Source organism: Marmota flaviventris, chromosome 11, assembly GCF_047511675.1.
Source record: "Marmota flaviventris isolate mMarFla1 chromosome 11, mMarFla1.hap1, whole genome shotgun sequence".
Classification (NCBI taxonomy): Eukaryota; Metazoa; Chordata; class Mammalia; order Rodentia; family Sciuridae; genus Marmota; species Marmota flaviventris.
In genome coordinates this window covers 30,209,991-30,231,204 of record NC_092508.1, presented here as the reverse complement: position 1 = coordinate 30,231,204, position 21,214 = coordinate 30,209,991, and the positions used below count along the sequence as shown (strand labels likewise).

The window sequence follows — 21,214 nt, the reverse complement described above, 5'->3', positions numbered from 1 at the left end:
GATGCTGTTTTAATAATCGCTTCCGATTGTCCATGGGTTCTTTGTTGTTCAAGAGAATCAAGGAATAATTATGAAGTCCCTTGTCAGGGATTGGCATCTTTAATACATGAAGAGCTCAAAAATTTGGGTAAAATAGGTATTTCTATATGAAATTGAAAAAATATATGACAATTCACAAAGGAAGAAAACTTGAGTCAACAAATAAATACGATATATGCCCAAACTCACAAGTAATTAAGAAAATTGAGATATTATATTGGCAAATGCTGAAATATACATGACCCAGTATCACAGTGCATGTTTATTGGGTATTTATGTCAATGCTATTTTACTGTAAGGCCGTATGGTAATTGTATAAGGCATCTGAAAATCATTTTTTCCAGTAATTCTGTTTCTAGGACCCATTCTAGGGAAAGAAAAGTCCAAGATTTTAGTTAAGTATAAGAATTTTTCACTTCAGTTCACTAAAGTAAATTTAATTTTCTTGTGGTTAAAGTATTAGTGAAATCATAGGATTTTGATCTAGATATAATATACCATGATGCATATAATAAAAGTCTTCAGTCTGTTTAATGAAATACAAAATGTTAATGATAAAACATCAATTGATAAAAGTAGTGTATATAATTATATTAGTGCATAGGTGTATACATGTATATGTACATACATATAAATAATGAACAGAAATTTGAAAAAATGACAAAATCGGTTTTCTCCTAGTGGAATTTGTGTGGATTGTTTTGTAATTTATATATCTTTTTATTTCAAACTTCTAACACATATTTTAAATATGTTACATTTATAATTAGATTGAAATGAATTAGTATAAAAATAATTTTTAAATTAAAAAAAAGAATTTTGTAACATAGTAGTAAGAAATTAAGATATTTGACTCTGAGAAGGAGGAAAGGGGTGGGATATATGGACTAGCTTTATATCATTGAGAACCTGGAAAGGGAAGATAAAACTTTTTAATCTTTCTTAATAGATTTCTAGATGATTCAATTGTTTCAGACTGGTTAAAATAATATTAGCTAGGCTAGGAGCACATTCCACTGCAATGCATGGTGTCTGAATGAGGCCAGTTCACTGGCTCACTAGAACCAACAGAGACTTGGTTCCTTCCTTCTCTTCTTGCACTCTGCCATTCTTGACTTTCTGGCTTTTGTCCTCACATTCTTTACTTCAGAGTATCCAGATGGCTGCCATCAACAATTGTATCCATGTTCCAAGCTAAATAAATAAATAATAAGGTAGCAGTATGCAAAAGGATTTGCCAACATTCTTCCCTTAATTAGGAAATTCAGTATTGGCTAAGAAGAGCTGCCTAGCACCCCAGAAAACCCCTTACTCATCTTATTGGCCAGTACTCTCATATTTCATATACCATCTAGACAGAAACTAATTAGGGCAAATGGGTTTATGGGTGGACATTGCAATGTCCTGATTCTCTATCCATAGTCAAAGTCAACTTTGGCCAAAGATACTTAGGTGAGGCAGAGGATAAGAAGTCAGAGTTGCTTGGGAGAATGGTGGTGCCATTTTTAAAGCAGAGAACCCAGTGAAAGAATAAGATGTATGAAGGAGACGCCCAGGTGGAACAAGAGCAAATTGTTACTTCTCTTCCCTACTGTCTCTAACGCCATGGTTTGAAACTTTATTTTTGTAGTGCTGGGGATTACACCCAAGGCCTTGTGCATGGTAGACAGTGCTTTATCACTGAGCACAGCCCCGGCCCTAAACTCCTGAATTGTTATTTTTTTTTTCCTTTTGAAGTGACAAGGATCTTTTTATTTTTAATTAGTCACTATAGGCACAGATCCTAGAGCCTATGAACTTTCCAAAAATGTACTAAGTATGAGATTTAAGCAAAACCACCAGCTAACGCATAACATGAAACCTCAAATTTGAAATCTATAAAATGTTTATTCCTGGAATGAGCTTCATACCAATTTCACTAATTATTGCACTTAGAATTTACTAGTAAATATTGTATTTGCAAATAGTTGGTATTTGCAGATTTAAAAATAAAGATTGTGTTAAAACACAACCTGTAATTACCTTATAACCAAATAATTTTAAATAAATTTTTAAAAATTAAATCTCAAACTTTTGCAGCAAAATTTTATTTAGGAGTTGGGACAGAGAGGAAGGAAATAATCAAAGCCCATTGATTTTATTTTTTTTCCTTTTCTTGGTCAGTAGCCTCTGAAATCTCCAAAGAAATCCCTGCTCTGAAGAAAAAAGATTTAAAAATTGCTGCCTGTGAAGTCACTTTAGATTCTGGATCTAGCTAGCATTGTCTATTTTTTGTATTAATGTTTTCTATTAGCTCAACCTTGTTCAAGTTGCTTAATATACCTCAATGCCTTCCAAACAGATAGATAGTAGATATTTAGTATGTATGTGTAACCGCCTATTCTGCAAAAAGGAGTCTGATTTAAGTGAGCTCATCTAATAGATTGGTATAAAATACTGGACGAGTTCACTAGAGTGTGTGCAGAATTTTGTGCATCCCATTTAAGTGGATGGTTGTGTGCTCTGAGTTGGAGAGACAGCACATAAACCCCCAAAGTTAATAACCTCTAATAAACAATGAGTCTGGATGACAACTTTTCACAATCTATTACACACTATAGCCCTGGTTTTGCACAGTTTGCATATTAAACAGATGATAGTAGATTCTGGGCAGAAATATAGACAGCATTATATACTTCAATGCATGCCAGAAGAGAAATCTTTTGATAGCACTTATTATAGCCAAGAACAGAAGCAGCTATACAATCCCCAGCCAGAAACCAGGTGCCAAAATTAATTCATGCAAGAATAAAATGGGCTGGCATCTTACTGTAAAGTCCGTAAGCTCTGGGGAAAATGTGCACAAAAATCCTGAGAGCTCAAGTTACAGGGTCTTGGGGGTTATAGTTCATGCTGAGCTGGCCAGTTCAAGGAACACATTGAGTGATCAAAGAGCATATTTTCACCCAGCCAGCCACCTCACAAACACATGCAAAAGTGCCATGGAGAGAGCAGGGATCATTTTCAGTAAGGTAAGCCCTGCACATGATTTGGATACAGCAGACTTACTTGTCAGATCTGTAGGAGACACAGCTTGGTAGGTTAGCTAATAATGTTGGATGACAGAATCAGGATTCAAAAAGATCTCAACAGGGAGAACTGGTGAGCTGCAATTCAGAAGATTACATTTAATAGGGATAAATGTAAATTCCCATATTTGGATTTATAAAAGGAAGCAACTGCCTCCTGTCTTATTCCCATCCAATTTATTTTCCACACTGCAGCTTGGGTGATCTTTTTAAAACACAAATCAGATCATGTCACGTCCTTGCTAAAAATCCCTCAACAGCATCCCATTGCCCTGAGGATGAAGACAAAACTCATTAATGTGGTTTTCAAGACCCTCCGTGGCTGGCTCCTTGCTTTCTCCTCCACCTGTTCTCCCACCAGCCCCCCTGTCATGCTGAACATTCCAGCCATATGGAAGATTTAGAGGTTTTCATATGGGACCTGCTTTGGGGCTTTCATGTTTCCTCTGTCCAAAACACATCTTCACCCTTTGGTTTAGTCCCCCCCTAATTACATATTTTGAGGTTCTCTGCTCAAACTTTCACTTAATAAATGTCCATGGAGTATCTATTATGTACCAGGCATTATTCTAGGCTCTGTGGATCAAAGAGTGAACAAACAAAGCCCACATTCACATGAAGCTGGTGTTCTAGTGGAATGATGTCTGGTGGTGAACACTTTGAAGACAAATGAAGCAAGATGAGATATTAGTGATGGAGTGTTGGTGTTGGAAGGCCCTACTTCACGTAGAGGGTGCACAGAGGACCTCCAATGAGGTGGAGTTTAAGGAGAGATGATTAAAGGGGCACCATAACTGTGTGGCTGTCTGGGAGAATGGCACTGCAGTCAGAGGGTAGAGCATGTTTCAAAGCCCTGAAGAGGTGCATACATAACACTTTTGAGAACCAAGGTCAAGTCCAAAGTGAGTCAAGTAAACTGAGCAAGAGGGAGAATTCAGAAGAATGAAGCTGGAGAGACTGCCAGCATGCGGCTTGGGCAGGGCTCAGAAGTCATGATAAACCTTCGGGTTGTCTTCTAGATGTGGTTGGAAGATAGAGAGGCTTCTAGCCAAGAACCATCACAAAAAAATTATTTTGTTGCTGTTTTAAAAGGATTACAGTAGCTGTTGTGTGGAAGATAGACTAGAGACCTAGTGCAGAATCCCCAAGATCAGTCAGAGGTTATAACATCTGTCAAAATAAAAGCTGGAGGGACCTTTGAATGTGTAGGTTTGCTAACACTTATCACATCCTTGTGATTACTTGTGGGAAACCCTGCCTGTTCAGGGCTCAGGGCTGCCTTGCTAACTTTCCCAATCTCAGTGCCCAGCATTGTGGCTGCCGTACCACAGTCTCTGCAGAGATATATGACAGGCAAAGAAGACCTGGCTTAATAGCCATTAATATAAAAAGGACCTCAGGGTTTGAGCTGACTGTGCACAGAGCAAAGAATATGAGCTAGCAGCAGACCAATTTGGCTGCCAAGAAAGCTAGTGCTGTCTTAGGCTGCATTAAAAAGCCTGGGATGGAGAGTAAGAGGTGGGCTTAAGTCTGAGGCCCCTCTCTGCTGTCTTGTCTGCATCCCAACTATTGACCTGACCTGATATCATTTGCCTTCTGCCTTCTTTCTAATACTGAAACCTTTTTTTTTTTTTTTTGGGGGGGGGTACTTGGACTTGAACCCAAAATTGTTTTACCATCAAGCTATATCCCCAGTCTTTTTATTTTTTATTTTGAGGAAGGGTCTTTTTTAAGTTGCTGAGGGTCTTGCTAAGTAGCTGAGGATGGCCTCAAATTTTCAATCCTCCTGCCTCAGCTTCCCAAGTCTCTGGAATTACAGACATGCACCACTGCTCCCTGCTAATAATGAAATCTGTCAATCACAGGTCACATCCTGGATTTATCTATGGTTCTCTCTGTTGTTTTATTCCCATGTTCACATAATACATTCTCTGTGATGTTAAATATCTCTTTTTCTCCCTCTTTAAGGGTCCTGACACCATATGAATAATAGACTATGCCTTTTCTAGTAACAATTTACAAAATGCACAAGGATAAAACAACTTTAGGACATAATTTGGTCTGAGTATATACTCTAGTAGGGAGTCTTAACTTATAGAAATATCGAGTTCTTGAATCCAAAGTCATTAGCCAAACCTTACCTCTTGGCTCACATAGTATATAGAAATTTTGCTTTGAAGCTAGAAATGATTCAGATCCCAACTATTCCATTTGCAAAGTTTATGATGTAAACTTAGCCTCAGTTCTCTCCAATGAAAAATGAAGATAATAATGCTCACCTCAGAATTTTTCTAAGTGAGATAATATGTTGAAATGCTTATCATGATTTTTGGTTCATGATAATTTGGTAATAAATTTTGGTTTTCTTTCTCTTCATCTCTGTTTTTAAAAGTCACTAGGTAATATAGAAATGCACATTTTAAATAGTGAAGTTAGAGGTGTACTTTTAATTGTTTAATAGTGAACAGTGTTGATTTGTTGTTTGACTTAAAGGTAACCTGTACCATTTTTTCAATGGTTTAATCAATATCAATTTCTTGCTAATGATAGAAATGTTTCTCAAGTATCTAGGAACCATGGAAGTTTCTATTTTTTGAGTAGTATAAAGAATGTAACTATGGTCATTCCCAGGAGTGTAGAGAAAGAAGTTTCCTAGAAGGGATTTCAAACAAATAGTCTTTTGCCTATCGTATATGGATTTTAAAAAATGGATCAGAGACTCCATAAAACTAATCTTTAAAGGATCTTTGTAAACTACCTGTTTATTGTATAAAGATAATAAAATGGGGCTGGGGTTATTGCTCAGCAGTAGAGCATTTGCCTCATATGTATGAGGCACAGGGTTCAATCCTCAGCACCACATAAAAAAATAAATAAAAATAAAGGTATTGTGCCCATCTACAACTAAAAATATTTTTTAAAAGATAATAAAATGTTCTTTGCATACATTGAGGTTGCCCACAAATTACCATAATACAGAGTAGAAACTAGTGCTATATACTTGGGAAGCAAAGCTAAAGTGTTCTGGGTTGGAGGTGGGAAAAGAGATGGAAATATATAGTAGGAAGAGTCAGTCCCAGCAGGGAGCTAGTCCTGGAAGGTGTAATATTTATATGTTTAAAGTCTGAGGACATTCCAGCAGAGAATAAAAACAAATGAGAAGAAGCCAGGAATCATTGTATACAACTTTAGTTAAAAGGCAGATAGAGGACAATACAGTGGGGGGAGGTAAAAGGCTCATATCTTGAATACAAAGGTAAGGAAACTATATTATTCTCTAGGCAGTGGAATACTGGTGATGGTTTTCAGTAGGCAAGGAAATTGATGCTGTGATGTTTAGCATGGTTAATGTGGCAGTAGTAAATAAGATGCATGGTAGAGGCAGGAGATGGAGGTTGGCCAAAAGCAAGTTGGAAGTTATTGCAAAGGTTCAGCCATGCCATGGTGAGAGCTGTGGGTTCAGTTGTGAGGATTCTTGGAAGGAAGACTTGAGACCTGCTCATGAAGTAGTCACATGTGATGTGAGGACAGGGAAGTAGCCCTAGGTCTAAATGTGGTTTCCTTTCAGTCTACCAGCACCACGGTGCTATCTTGTGGTCCTCTAATAAAAATAAACAAGTAAGCAAAGTTGCCTATTCTCAACATTGCTCTCATAATACGTTTAATGTAGGAAAGAAGTGGTGCATGATGAGGCCTCCAAAGAGTATTGTCCTTGGTCATGGATCCCATTTGTAGTCGTGTTCTCTCCATGACACTTTGGATGATAGTTGCTCAAGTGATCTTAAGATCATTGGTTCTGTGATTTATGATGCTGTAGTCACAAGGACAATGCTGTTTTAGTATACTGACTATATTAATTATTTTTAAACACATAACATAGAAATTAAATAGTATCATTTAGTGAAACTTGCTGTAAAACTCACACCACTGGGGTTTTTTTTTTTGTTATTGTTATTTATTTATTTATTTATTCTGATTTGTTATCTAGGACAGCAGAATGCATTTCACTTTACAATACACATAGAGCACAATTTTTCATGTCTGTTTGTACACAAAGTAGAATCATACTATTTGTGTCTTCACACATGTACTTAGGGTAATAATGTCCATCTCATTCTACCGTCTTTCCTACCCTTATGCCCCTTCCCTTCTCCTCCCTCCCCTTTGCCCTATCTAAAGTTTCCTCCCATGTTCCCATTATGGAGCAGCATCCTCCTATCAGAGAAAACATTCAGCATTTGTTTTTTTGTGATTGGCTTACTTCACTTAGCATTATATTCTCCAATTCCATCCATTTACCTTCAAATGCCATAATTTTATTCTCTTTTAATGCTGAGTAATATTCCATTGTACATATAGCCTCAAAAAAAAAAAAGGGAAAGAAAGAAATACCTGGGAATCAACTTAACAATAGAGGTAAAAGACCTCTACAATGAAAATAACAGAACACTAAAGAAAGAAATTAAAGAGGACCTTAGAAGATGGAAAGATCTCCCTTGTTCTTGGATAGGCAGAATTAATATTGTCAAAATGACCATACAACCAAAAGCACTATACAGATTTAATGCAATCCCAATCAAAATCCCAATCACATTCCTCATAGAAATAGAAAAAGCAGTCATGAAATTTATCTGGAAAAATAAGAGACCCAGAATATCTAAAGCAATCCTCAGTAAGAAGAGTGAAGCAGGTGGTATCACTGTACCAGACCTTAAATATACTACAGAGCAACAGTAACAAAACCAGCATGGTATTGGGACCAAAACAGACTTGTAGACCAATGGTACAGAATAGAGGACACAGAGACAAACCCACATAAATACAGTTATCTCATAGTAGACAAAGGTGCCAAAAACACACCACTGTTTTTGAGAGTTGGGTTGAAAGGAAGCTGATGGTACAGGAAAAGCCAGTGGTTAGAGTGTACAGAGTACGAGGGCAGGGGCGCTGCCTAGGGAGAGAAGTCCAGCTATGTTTATGGTCTACCTTAAATATTACAAAGTGTATTGATCAGACTATGCATGTGAGAAAGTCACCAAGGCTAGCCTGAAAGATTCAGGGCAATAGTCTTTAAAGCTCACACAGGACCAGAAACACGTCTGTTCCCATACAAAGATTGAAAAACATCCCATAATCCACAGGATAGTAGAGTATTCATAAGGGGGTTGCCTCTACAGTAAGTCCTCTATAGTAGAGCATAATCAGCCCATATCAAGTACTGCTGTAGTCCTGCATTACAATTGTAAAAGCAAAACCAAAATGATCAACTTTTTCTAAGCAATGCCACTATATTCCAAAAGTATTTTTTTAATTATAAAAATATCAAGTATGCCAGACACTCTGGTGCACAACTGTGATTCCAGCTACTCAGGAGGGAAAGGCAGGAGGATCATGAGTTTAAAGCCAGTCTGGGTAACAGAGTGAGACCCTGTCTCAAAATAAAATTTATAAGGCATTGGGTAGGTAGCTCAGTGGTAGAGTGCATAGTACACATGAAGCAATCACCAGTTCACCGAGTTCGATTACCAATAACACACACACACACACACACACACACAAATCAAGCATGGGCAAGGTAAAATTTACAATATATGGCATCCAATGAAAGATTAATATGCATGTAAAGAACTACAGACATATGATACATAGGAAAAAAATCAGCAATTACAACCAGAACTGATGAAAATGTTACAATCAGCAGAAGCAGACAAGGTCATTTAAAAATTATTATAATTGTATTTCATATATTCAAAATTCTGGAGAAAAATTAAACTTATTAAATACAGAACTCAAAACTTGAACTCATTATATATATATATAAATAAAATATCTCCAATTCTAACTTCCAGAAATTCACAGTTCTATGAGATGTAAAAAACATTGAATGTGATTAACGGATTAGCTAATGCAGGAAGCAAGACAGATAAATGTAAAGATATGGCAATAGATCTCTAAAATCCAAAATAGAAAGAAAAAAGACACACCAAAGTAGTAATAAACCATGGGCAATTTCAGGTGACCTATGGTATGTGAAATTGAGTTTGAGAGAAAAGGGGAAATAGAGGGAAAAAAAACACATGAAGAAATATTAGCCAATATTTTTCCAAATTTTATGAAATTTAAATCAAAGAATATCAACCTTTAAACAAAACAAATGAAGAAAACTATATCAAACCACATCATAATCAAATTGCTCAAAATAAGGCCAAAGAGAAAAATCTTAAATATATTAGAGACACGTTATATACAGAGAAACAGAAACAACCACCAACTTCTCACAGGGGAAAAATACATATGTAAAAATACCAACAGTGGACTAATGTCACTGAAGTACTGAAAGAAAAATGCTAGAATTTTTCCAACAATATCTTTCAAAAACAAGGGCAAAATGAAGATTTCCAGCATACGAGAGCCAAAAGCACTTTTCATCAAGAGTTGCACTATAAGAAATGCTCAATGAAAACTTTCAGAAGAAGGAAAACAATTTCCAAATAAAAGTATGGATCTTCATACACTAAGGCCACCAGAAATTATAAGTACTTGCATGAATATATTTTTCAAAAAATTATGATTTATTATATTTAAGGGTAAGTGATTTGTGTAAATAAAAATAATAGCAATGTAGTATGGGGTAGGTAACATGTAGAAATATAAGTAAATGCAGAAGTAGCGCAGCTGCTGAACAGGCAGACATGAAAGCACATAGTTTTAAGGTCCTTGTACTTGAAGCATTGTGTAATTTCATGGTGTAAGGAACAAGCTTGTGCATTAAAAATGTATGTGGTAACCCCTTAAGAACCACTACTACAACACAACAGGGTTGTACCTAATGAGCCAACCAAAGGAAAATGGAATAATCATAAATGCTCAAAATAATCTTGAAAATAAAGTGATATTCAATAATATGAAGACATTCTCAAAAGAAGAAAGAGTGGAGGAATGGTTAAAAAAAAAGAACAAATGAGGAAAATAGAATGTAAAAAGCAGGATGGTACCTTTGAACTCAACCATATCAATTGTCACACTAAACGCAAATGTTAAACCTCAGTTAAGACAGAAATGCTCATATTGGACAAAAGAAAGTCACAATTCTATGGTGCCTATAAGTATCCTGCTTTAAGCAAGCACAGTAGCACATGCCTGCAATCTCTGTTACTTGGGTGGTTGAGGCTGGAGGATTGCAAATTGGAGCCCTGCCTTGCACTCCTGGGTTCAATACTTAGCACTAGACAAAAAAAGAAAATAGAGACTTCCTTTACATAGAAACATAAAAGTAACTTAAAAGTAAAAGGAAGTTTAAAAATAAAACTATAACCTGATAACATTCATAAAAAATGCTGGAATGGCTATATTGATATTAGATAAAGTAGACTTCAGAAACATATTACCAGAAATAGTCATCTCCTTAGGGGGTCAGATCATCAAGACAATGTAGTAATGAGACAAAAACAAGGGCTGGGGCGGTAGCTCAGTGGCAGAGCACTTGCCTGGAATGGGTTCAATCCTCAGCACCACATTAAAAAAAATAAATAAAAGCATGCTGTCTGTCTACAACTATAAAAATTTTAAAAAGCCATAGAACAACAGGAGAAAAAGACAAAGTTATGGTTGGAGTTTTCAGCAGCCTTTCTCAGTAAGTGTTGGAATAATCAGATCCAAAAGACACAACAAAAACAAAAGACTTGAAGAGCATTATCAATCACATTCAACAGGACAAACCATATTTTAGGCTATAAAATAAGTCTCAAAGATTTTGAAAATATTCAAGTTATACTCTGTATATTATGTTGCTACAGTGAAGTTAGACTTCAATAACCAAAAGAACTCAGGAAGATCCAGAAATATTTGGAAAACAAAGAATACTTTTTTCAATAACACAGAGATCAAGGAAGAACAGAGAAATTAGAGTGCGTTTGAACTGATCAAAAATTGAAACACATAAAGAATAAGTTGTGGGGTGCCACTAAGAGGGTAATGATAGCACTGAACTATATTGGAGAAGGAAGAAAGTTCTCAAAGGACATCACTTTTCACTTTAAGAAAATAGAGTAAATTCAACCCAAACTATGCATAAGAAAAATAATAAAAATCAGAGCAATAATTAATGAACTGGAAATTTTTGCGAAAATCATTGAAATGAGAGGCTAGTGTTTTGATAAGGTCAATGAAAATAATAACCTATTGACCGCATTGATCAGTACAAAATAAAACATAAACATTATTAGAATTGAAAGAATTCACTACATATTTTACAAATATCAAAAGTAAAGTTAGAAAGATGTATTGGACAGAGCTGGGGTTGTAGCTCAGTGGTAGAACACTTCCCCAGCATGTGTGAGGCACTGGGTTCAATCTTTAGCACCACATAAAATAAATAAAATAAAGGTATTGTGTTCATCTACAACCAAAAAAAAAAAGTGTAATGGGTGAATTTCTTGAAAGATTCAAACTATCAAATATATGGAAGAAGAAATAGTCTACCTAGCCCTGTAGCTATTAAAAAATTAAATTGTAGTTAAATACTTTCTCACAAATGAAAGGATTTTCTGATGAAGCTTAAGTGTTTAATGGGAAGAAAAACAATTCTACAGAAATTCTTCCAACTAAATAAAGAGGGAGAAATACTTTCCCAACTCATTTATTGAAGCCAGCATTATCCTGATACCAAAGACAAAAAAGAAAAATCGTAATCTGATATCCTTAATAAATGGGTACAAAATGCATTTCTAAAATTTTATGCCAGGTTCAGTGAGTGGTGCATTCCTGTAATCCCAGCAGCTCACAGGCTGAAGTAGGAGGATCGCAAGTTCAAATCCAGCCTTAGCAACTTAGCAAGGCTCAATCACCTTTTCCTACTCCTTCTTTGCCAGGAATTTGCAGATTGTGCCACAAGAATTTTACATTTACACACATGTATGTTATGTCATTCCTATATATATGTGCATATATATGAAACCATTCCTAAGTACTTATTAGTAGAAAGGGCTGGGGATATGGCTCAGTGGTTAAGTGCCTCTGGGTTCAATCTTTGGTACAAAAAAAAAAAAAATGCAAACCAAACCCAACAGTGTATTAAAAAGATACTTTATCATGATTAAGCGGGGATTATCCCAGGAATGCAGTGTAACATTTGAAATTAGTTAATGTAAGTCATTTTTCTCCCTAAAACAGAAAAACCATATGACTATATGAGCACATCAGTGGACTCAGAAAAAGTATTTGAAAAAATTCCAATGTCATCTAATCTAAAATGCAAAACTCAAAATATATTATTTGGAGTCAAATCTGTGGCATAATTATACAGAAAAGCAAGAGAAGTATAAAGTACAACATTCAAGATTGTGTTTATCTCTGAGCAGAGAGGGAAAGGAGAGGCATTGGGTTGGAACATGCTTGGAGCTTCAGAGGTAAAATCGCACATTCTTTAAAAAGTGGGGTTGATGCCCAGCATTTGTTTTATTATTGTCATTTTTATCTTACACGTCTGCTGTAACTATTTTTTAGTTCTTCAATATTTAATAAAAGCAAATTTTAAAGCTAGTGTTTTATATATATATATATCAGCAAGAAAGACAATTACTTATTTTGTTTACAATGTTGGAAACTCTTGCCTAGTGAAAAGAGAAGTTTTTATAGCAAGTATTCAGGGTTTTTTTAGAAATGTAATGGGATATTGTCTATAAACAGAACACTGCTCTTTTCAAGTGTCATATCATGTGAAAAACAAGTATGCCTAATGCCAACAGTTCAGACAATACATGGGAACTGATACCCAAGTGATCAGTCACACATGCGATGTTTTGGTCTTTATTTAGGCCTGTGCCAGAATCAGACTCAATCACCTTTTCCTACTCCTTCTTTGCCAGGAATCTGCAGATTGTGCCACAAGAATTTTACATTTACACACATTTGTGTTATGCCATTCCTATATATATATGTGCATATATATGAAACCATTCCTGCATTAACGAGTTTAGAATGCTTGGCTCCATGTACATATCCAGATTGCTGCTCTTCCTTTATTCTCACACATGTTGTATTCATTCACTAAGAAGAACTATCAGGTACCAGATGTGATTCTGGGCTAAAATGGAAAAAATAAGACATATGCCCTGCCGAAAGTGTTGGTGGTTTAGTGCGTAACAGACCCATACGCAAATAGGTAGGATATTTAAAAATTATTTTGGTCCCTAAACTCAGCCTGGAGACCTGCAGTCTTTATTATGTGATCATAAAGCATGTTTGCCAAGCAGGGGAGTGGATGAATTTTCATTACAGTTAAAAGGAATAGCAGTACTATTTGTATATCATATTAGCACATGAAGTTGCATAGCCTATTCAAAAGCATGCTACTTTTGATGTGCTGGAGTGCAAAGAAAGGGCTTGGCAAAATGGTGAGATGCAAAAGACAATCTATTTTCAACTATTACTGGGTTCCATGATGAGTGGTCTCATCCTTTGGGCCATTATTTGCATTTTACAAATGTGATCAGTTAGTCTGAAGAAGATCAGTTAGTTTGTAATTAGTTCACACTTACATGTAGGTAGCATCAGAATCCTGCTCCCTTTAAGCTGGAGATTGAGCTTAAAAGAAGCAGGATTCTGATGCTACCTACATGTAAGTGTGAACTAATTACCCTTTTTGTGCCCCTTACTCCATTCCCATAACTAAAGATGTCCCAGGCACTAAAAGTTCTCGTTGCTGCTCTCAGATCTATTGACCTTTAATTTTAAGTTCTCACCTAAATCCTCTTTTGTTTTTATGACCCCCATGCACATCTAGCTCTCCACTCTTCCTAAAGCATATCCTTTTTTTCTTCTTTCAAATATTTCACACATTTTATTGCATCACCCCTATTACTTGTTTGTATTACTTCATTAGACCACAGGATTGGATGCCTGGCTACTTTGAGGAAAACAAAATTTATTGAATGAATTCAAAACAAATGAAATGATGAACTTATAAAAGAATGATTTGGTTTTTCTAATACCCTTTAAGGAGATAAAAGAACATATAAGAGGTAATAGATTTTTCTCAACTTCTGATTGAAGGTTTCCTAAATTTTATGAAAAGAGAATTTTGAAGATATCACTGAAAAGTCGTGAACATACAGACAGTTGGATAATGTTTAAGGGCATGAGCCCCTCATTTTTTTATTTGTGTCATCATGCAAAAGACTTAGAAATATACTCTGATACTGCAAGAAAATTTCTACTTAGCTTATTGCCTAAGCAGCAGCATATCTGGAATGGTGATCAGTGCTTTGGGGGAAGCTTGCTAAAAAAGCCTATGAGATAAATGTTTACATCATTATCTTGTATCAATTTCCTAACTCCTTTTTTTTTAATCAAAAGCCTCAATTTGTTTTGGTTCTGTGTGGAGGGCTGGGAGGTAGGGAAGAGAGAGATTCAAAAGATGGAAGAATTTTTTAACACATAAAAATTCACAGTGCAAAAAACTCAAAAAGTCTCCCTCAGCAGAAGGTGTACACCAGATAGTCATTGACATAAGAGAACACTATAAATTAAGGAAGTAGTAGTTCATGGTTGCTAAGAAGGGAACTTAATTTACAACTAGAAACAGGTTTTCATTCCTTAGAAATTCTGGAAATCAATCAGTGGCACAGAAATTGATCTGCTAAAGGAGAGGAAAATTGATTCTTAATATTGGCAAGTACATCAGTTTTAGGTTCAGAAGGAACAAGTCTTGGAAGCAAATTTATTAACCATTAAGGAATTACTTGATATTTAGTGTAGCAAACTATCCAAAGAGAAGTGTTTATGGCCTCATTAGAAGAAATGTTTTTATTGTGGCAAACATCAGCTTCAAAATTGCAGTCTTTATTATATCAATGATATGAAAATCAAAAATTAAGTGAAATAAAGCTGTCTATGTAAAAAACATACATTATATCAGATTTTAGAGTGCTGCTTTGCCTCAAAGTATCTTAATATAAAATAGCGGGAATCTGAACACATTTGCATATTCCCCATTCATGACACAGTGTTGGTATTCTCAAAAAGAATAACTGTAGCTGATGGCAATTTTTATTTGAAGAGATTTGTGCATGTTAGCAATATACCATATTCTGTCACTATAAGAAGAGCATATGGGGCCCATTAACTCACCAAATCTGCCACTGTTCTGCAAATTTTTATTAAGCAAGTGCAGTCCCCTAATAGTCACTTATGTTATAGAATGCGTGTCAAATGCTATCAATAAGCAAGGGGATTGTTTTCCCATGGTGAGAAGCATTTGAAGTGTATAAGGAGGTTTGACAAAAGAATAAAACACTTTAAGTGATCACTATATTAATATAAAGGCATCCTACTGGGAAGCCAAGGCATGTAAGTATTACATGCACTTCAATGTTTGCCACTAACAAGTTCGCACAGTGCCATCTTGTTCACCGACTTTTTTCCTCATATTTTCTTTCTCTTAATGCTAACAATGAGCCTTGTCGAAATAAAACAAAATATATACATATATACTCTGTTGATGATTTTTTAAAAGGTGCTATAGGTAGGTGGTTGGGCAGTTCTAATTAGCTTCAAACACTTAGAACCAGAAGAATTAGAACACAGGCTATCAGGTTGCTATGTTTCCCAGGTGCGTGTCCTGAATCAGAGGGCACACCAGGAAATTAACAAATGCCCGAGCCACAGGGTGCTGTCTTTATTAATCACCTTGTAGTAACTGAATCAAATGGTGTGTATTGATCTGGTGTTGAATGTGAAGAAACAGAAGTTTAGTACAGAAATCCTATTCATCTAGGGCTGGGGTTGTAGCTTAGTGGTAGAGCTCACCTAGCATGTGTGAGGTGCTGGGTTCGATCCTCAGCACTACATAAAACTAAATAAATAAAAATAAAGGTATTTTTAAAAAGAAATCCCATCATCTAAATAAATTCAGAGACACCTCAAAAGGGGTGATTTCATGGTGCCCTGTAAGTGTTTAATAATGGTTATAATGAAAACAATCGTAATAAAAATGCTTATGAATTGTATCTTCAGAAAACTCATCATTTCAATGATATCTCTTCAATTACAGTAATATTCCTTTAAGATAATCAAAAGCAAGTAGTACTAGTTTTGGGGTAAAACTGATGGACTCAAAGGAAATGTAATAAGCTCTAGTAACGAGGGGGGGGCGAGGGAGAATGAATATGAGAAAGAAGGAGGAAAGGGAGGGAAGGAGAAAAATTTGTCATCAGAATCAGAATTAAATTTCAAGCTCTTTCTCCATCAACAACCCATTACTTGATGCTTAGGGTACTTTCCTCTTTTGGAATGGAAGCCCTTTCCCCCACCAGGCCCACTCATTTTTCAATTTCTTGTAAAGATGTCCTTTATTTAAAATGACCCACTGCCATCATTCTTACTGCTGCCACTCCAGTCACTGAGCTCTCTGCACAGTGCAACTACTACCCTTAAGTGCCAGCCCCGAGAGAGAGCATTAATAGTAGCTCTAAGGTGATGTGGGTTATAAAGGAAGTTGGGTATTAATTATAACACTTGCCATTTAAAAAAAAAAAAAAAACTTGGTGGTGTGTGTAATTTTACCTCATTTTCTCATTTGCTACTGTTATTTAAATTGCTTCCCAGAACTAAGCATGTGTATAAAAGATGATTGTTCTAAATTTAACCTTTTAAATAAAATATATTCTGTTAATTAAGTCATTACAGTTCCCTCTCATTTCTATTATGTTTATTCACTTATCTTCCGTCCTAAAGATAGACATCTGTGTCAGTGAATATTTTGGAGAAAGACCCTCAATTTTTATGCCTATCACCCATTTGGATTTTCCACACTGTTTTTAAAAATAGTTTATTTTAGGGATCTAAAGAATTTCAAATTGTCAATTAAAATAATGATAAGCATTCCTACTAGGAATGATAGGCATTATTCAGCCAAAAAGTTAAGAAGTTCCTTGTAACATCTGGCGTTGCTGGGGATTTTCAGTACTTAAAGCAGCTAAGATTAAAAAGGAAAAAAAGACAAAAATTGAACAATATCAAAAGCATTAATTTTATACAAACCCCTTTTTTCAGATTAACTATATGTAATAAGACCATGGGCTCTACAGCGTTTTTCTTTGCCTTTCTGCCACCATAAGATGAATTGGCCAGGTAAACTTGGAGGTAGTACCTGCTGTGGGTGTTCCGTTATTCATGAGATAACACCTAAATTTACCTCATGCATAATGTTATGGTTTGGAAGTGAGTTGTCCGCCTGCAAACTTCTGTTAATGCAGGAATGTTGGGTGAAATAATTGGATTATGAAAGCTGTAACCTAATCAGCCCATCCTAGTTTAAATGGCCTGGGTGGTAACTGCAGGCAGTAGCATGGCGAGAGGAGGTGGGTCACTGGGGGCCTGCCCTGCAGCCCTCCCCCACACCTCTCTGCTTCCTGAACCTAGCATAAGGTGAGCAGTTTTTCTCTGCTGGGGATTGGCCCATGATATATGCTGTTTCATCTTAGGCCCAGAGCAATGGAGTCAGCAGTCTATGGACTGAGGAACCTCTGAAACTTTGAGCCCCAAATAAGTCTCCCCTCCTCTAAGTGGTTTCGTCAGGTCTTTTGGCTGCAGCAGTACAAAAGTTGACTAAAACAGTATGTTCTCAATTATTCACTCTCTATTTCTTTATGATCCTGAGCAGGTGAAATCTTGAACACCACCGCCATCATCAGATTTATTCCCTTACCCCTCACACGGCTTCCATTAGCAAATGTTTTCACGTGTTGACAATTGCACACCTGGCTCTCTATGCTGAGCACTTTTGCACAGTTGTTTTTATTTGGTTCCCACAACTCACTATATATTGTTTGTATCCTCATTCCTCACATGGGCAAACTGAGGTTAAAAGAGCTTAGTACCTTGCCTGGCAGTGCTGATACTCAACCCATATGCATCTCATTATCAGCTACCGTGTTGTTCTGCCTTTCTATCTAGTTTCTCATTAGTGATGATAGTGGCTAATAATTATTAAGTGCTATAGTGTGATCTTTCTAAATGCCTCACATATACTTAAACATTTCATCTTCACCACAAACCTATGGACTAAGAAACATTTTCCTTATGTTATGTACAATGAGACTGAAGCGCAGAAAATTAAAATAATTTTAAAACACTTGTGAAAAATACCATTAAGCCTTTTACAATAACTGCCTAAAACTAGTGAGTTTCTATGACAGGTTCTTAATTTAAGAATATGATTCCTCATCTATAAAATGGGAATAAACAATTTATATTTTTAATTTGATAAACTGATGGTTAACACTTGTTGATATTTATCATTACAAAAAGATTTCTATTAATAGCATATATTCAAATAAAAAAGCTGAGAGTTTTCTAGCATATAGGTGTTTGTTTCCTTATGTTTAATTCATGCTGCTGATCATTGTTAAAATTTCTTAGAAATCTTTGTCTGATTGGTATCAATGTATAATGGTGTAGTTAACAGTACCATTTAATCTCTGTCTCCTCCACTCATGAGGTGTGTGTCAGTTTCTTTATCTGTAATATATGGATAAAATTACTTATCTTTCCAGTCATTGTGAGAGTCAAATTAATTAGTAGATATAAAGTACATAGGACAGAATCTATAAGTGTTTAACAAATATAGTTGCTATTGTTATTTTTAATCTTTATTATCATTGATTTCCAATATTTTTCTCCTTATAATATGGGTTCCACTGGGTTTTTAAGCATGGGGAGGGAAGAATTTGGTTCACCATCAGCACCTCAAAAATACCTCTGACCTACTTCCCAAATGGAAATAAAACAAGAAGTCAGACAGGAGTTTAAGCAGTTAAGAACTGGATAATCATAGATACATGATTTTTCTAGAAATTAAAGAAGTAAAGGAGGGATGGGGGAGGGGGAAGATTATATATGGTGTTTTAACCAGCTTTTTTGCTACTGTGACAAAATGCCTGACCAGAATAATTGTAGAGGAGGAAAAGTTTTTTTGTGGGGCTCATGGTTTTTAGAGGTCTCAGTCCATAGACAGTTGGCTCTATTCCTCGGGGCTAAAGGTAAGGCCATACATCATGGTGGAAGTGTATGGCAGAGAAAATTGGCTCACATGATGAGAGGAAGTAGAGAGAAAGAATCCCCTTGCCAGACACTGTATATATCCCAAAAGCATGTCCCCAAAGACCTACCTCCTCTAGCCACACCCTACCCACCTTCTGTTACCACTCAATCCCATCAGGGGATTAATTTACTAATTTTGGTTAAGGCTCTCATAACCCAATCATTCCTTCTCTAAACCCACTTGCACTGACAGACACATGAGCATTTGGGGGACACTTAATATCTAAACCATAACATATGGCGACTGTGTCAATTAAATATTATGAATGATACGGTGGATAGAAAAAAGGGACACATGTTACTCTGAGACCAGTCTAGTTAGGAAAAATGGAAGCTGTTCTCCTTGTTAGGAAACTTCCCCTCACTTTTTTATCCACCTTTGCACACAAGAATTTCATAGACTAGCATAGTGGTGCACGGTGAACAAATAAACAGCTGTTGTCAAACATTGAAGTGGCGATCCATGCAAAGCTGCTAAATGACTAAGGACTTTGCCTCTATATTTATGAGGAATATTATCTAGTGGTTTTTATATGATGTCTTTTTCTGATATTAGTACGTTTAATACTAGCTCTATGGGATAGGTTGGAAATGTTCCCTCCTTTAAACTTTTTTTGTAGGATTTCTGTAGAGTCAGTATTATTTCTTCCTTACATGTTCAATAGAATTCAGCAGTGAAGCCATTTCAGTCTAGATGGTTTGTGATTGTTTGTTTTTTGGAGAAGTTTTACTTACAAACTCATTTTTAAAATTAGTTATCAGGCTATGCATACATTTATTTCTTCCTTTATAAGCTTTGGTAATCTAGACCCTTCAAAAGTTTATCCATTTCATCTGAGCTATGTTAATTGGGGATTAATTTTCCTCCTATTGAGGCAAAACCCATCTTCATATTCTAACTGACACCCCTGAATTATGAAGCTTTCCACTCTAGCCATTGGGAATAGGCACTGTTCCCTGTTCTGCATGGACTACAGACTGCTTCCTTTCCATTTGGGACAGATTCTTTGAGCTCTTGGGGTTCTTGTCTCATGCACAAGGGATCATCAGTATTCGGCTAAATCCAGGAAGGAATTCTCTGAAGATTTAGAGAGAAATCTGGGTGATTCTCTTCTCTCTGCTTCTCTGTCCTGGACATTCCATCTGCACTGGCATCCCTGGACATCTGCACCATGTCCTCAAGCTAAAGAAGAAAGAAATCACTGGATTCTGCCTCAGTGTCCCCCTCCCTGCACCACCATCTGGAAACCTCTAGAAGCAAGCTGGGGCACTTGTAGGGTTCACCCCATTTGTTTTCCAACTCTTAGGAGTTGCTGTCCTTTATTGCCTGACATCTCATCAGACAAATGCCATGATTTCATGTTTTGTCTAGTTTTTAACTATTTCTAGGGGATTATAAATCTTTTCTCTTTTCCTCCATTTTGACCAGATACACAGGTCCAACCCTTGAGTATTAGATAATACATACATTGCTTTTATGCTCAGAGAGCTTTGTTTGAATTTAGTTTCTCCTCTTATGGTCATGGAAGCAACAACCCAGCTAAAAGAACTGAAAGTATTGGAAGTCTTTAAGAATGATGTCATATTCATAGAATATCTAATAAACATATTTCTTCATAGCTGTTTTTCAAATGTCTGTCAATAAAAATGATGTACCCCAGGGTAGGCTGGAAGGGAAATCTTCTGAAATCTTTGCCAGTAAAGATTTAACTTATTATGATTTTCTATTAATTTATTGTTTGTAAAATGCCTGATTTACAAGCAGGTCTAATCCTTGTCTCTTTTACTTTTTTCTCCTCAGTGCCAGATGAAAGCAAAGTTCATTCATTGGCTGGACACCGATCCGGTAAGAAATTCCTCGTATCTGCCTTTCTGTTCCCTTCCTGGAAATCCCTGGCTGTGTTTTAGTAGCAGTTGGAACCTGTTTCTACCCACCAGTCACTGAAAGGCTTTCTAATTAATACATGAGATGTCTCTGACTTCCACGAAGATGAATTATTGCTTGG

At 36.1% G+C, this 21,214-nt stretch overlaps 1 protein-coding gene across 1 annotated transcript in view; it reads left to right on the top strand.

Annotated features, from left to right (window-relative positions):
* Positions 1 to 21,214, top strand: part of Pard3b (par-3 family cell polarity regulator beta) — a 1,014,040-nt gene that overhangs the window by 622,802 nt on the left and 370,024 nt on the right. Inside the window, exon 16 of the mRNA XM_027941877.2 lies at positions 21,010 to 21,054. Within this exon, the coding sequence (XP_027797678.2) occupies positions 21,010 to 21,054 (45 nt within the window). The remainder of the gene's footprint in view (positions 1 to 21,009; positions 21,055 to 21,214) is intronic.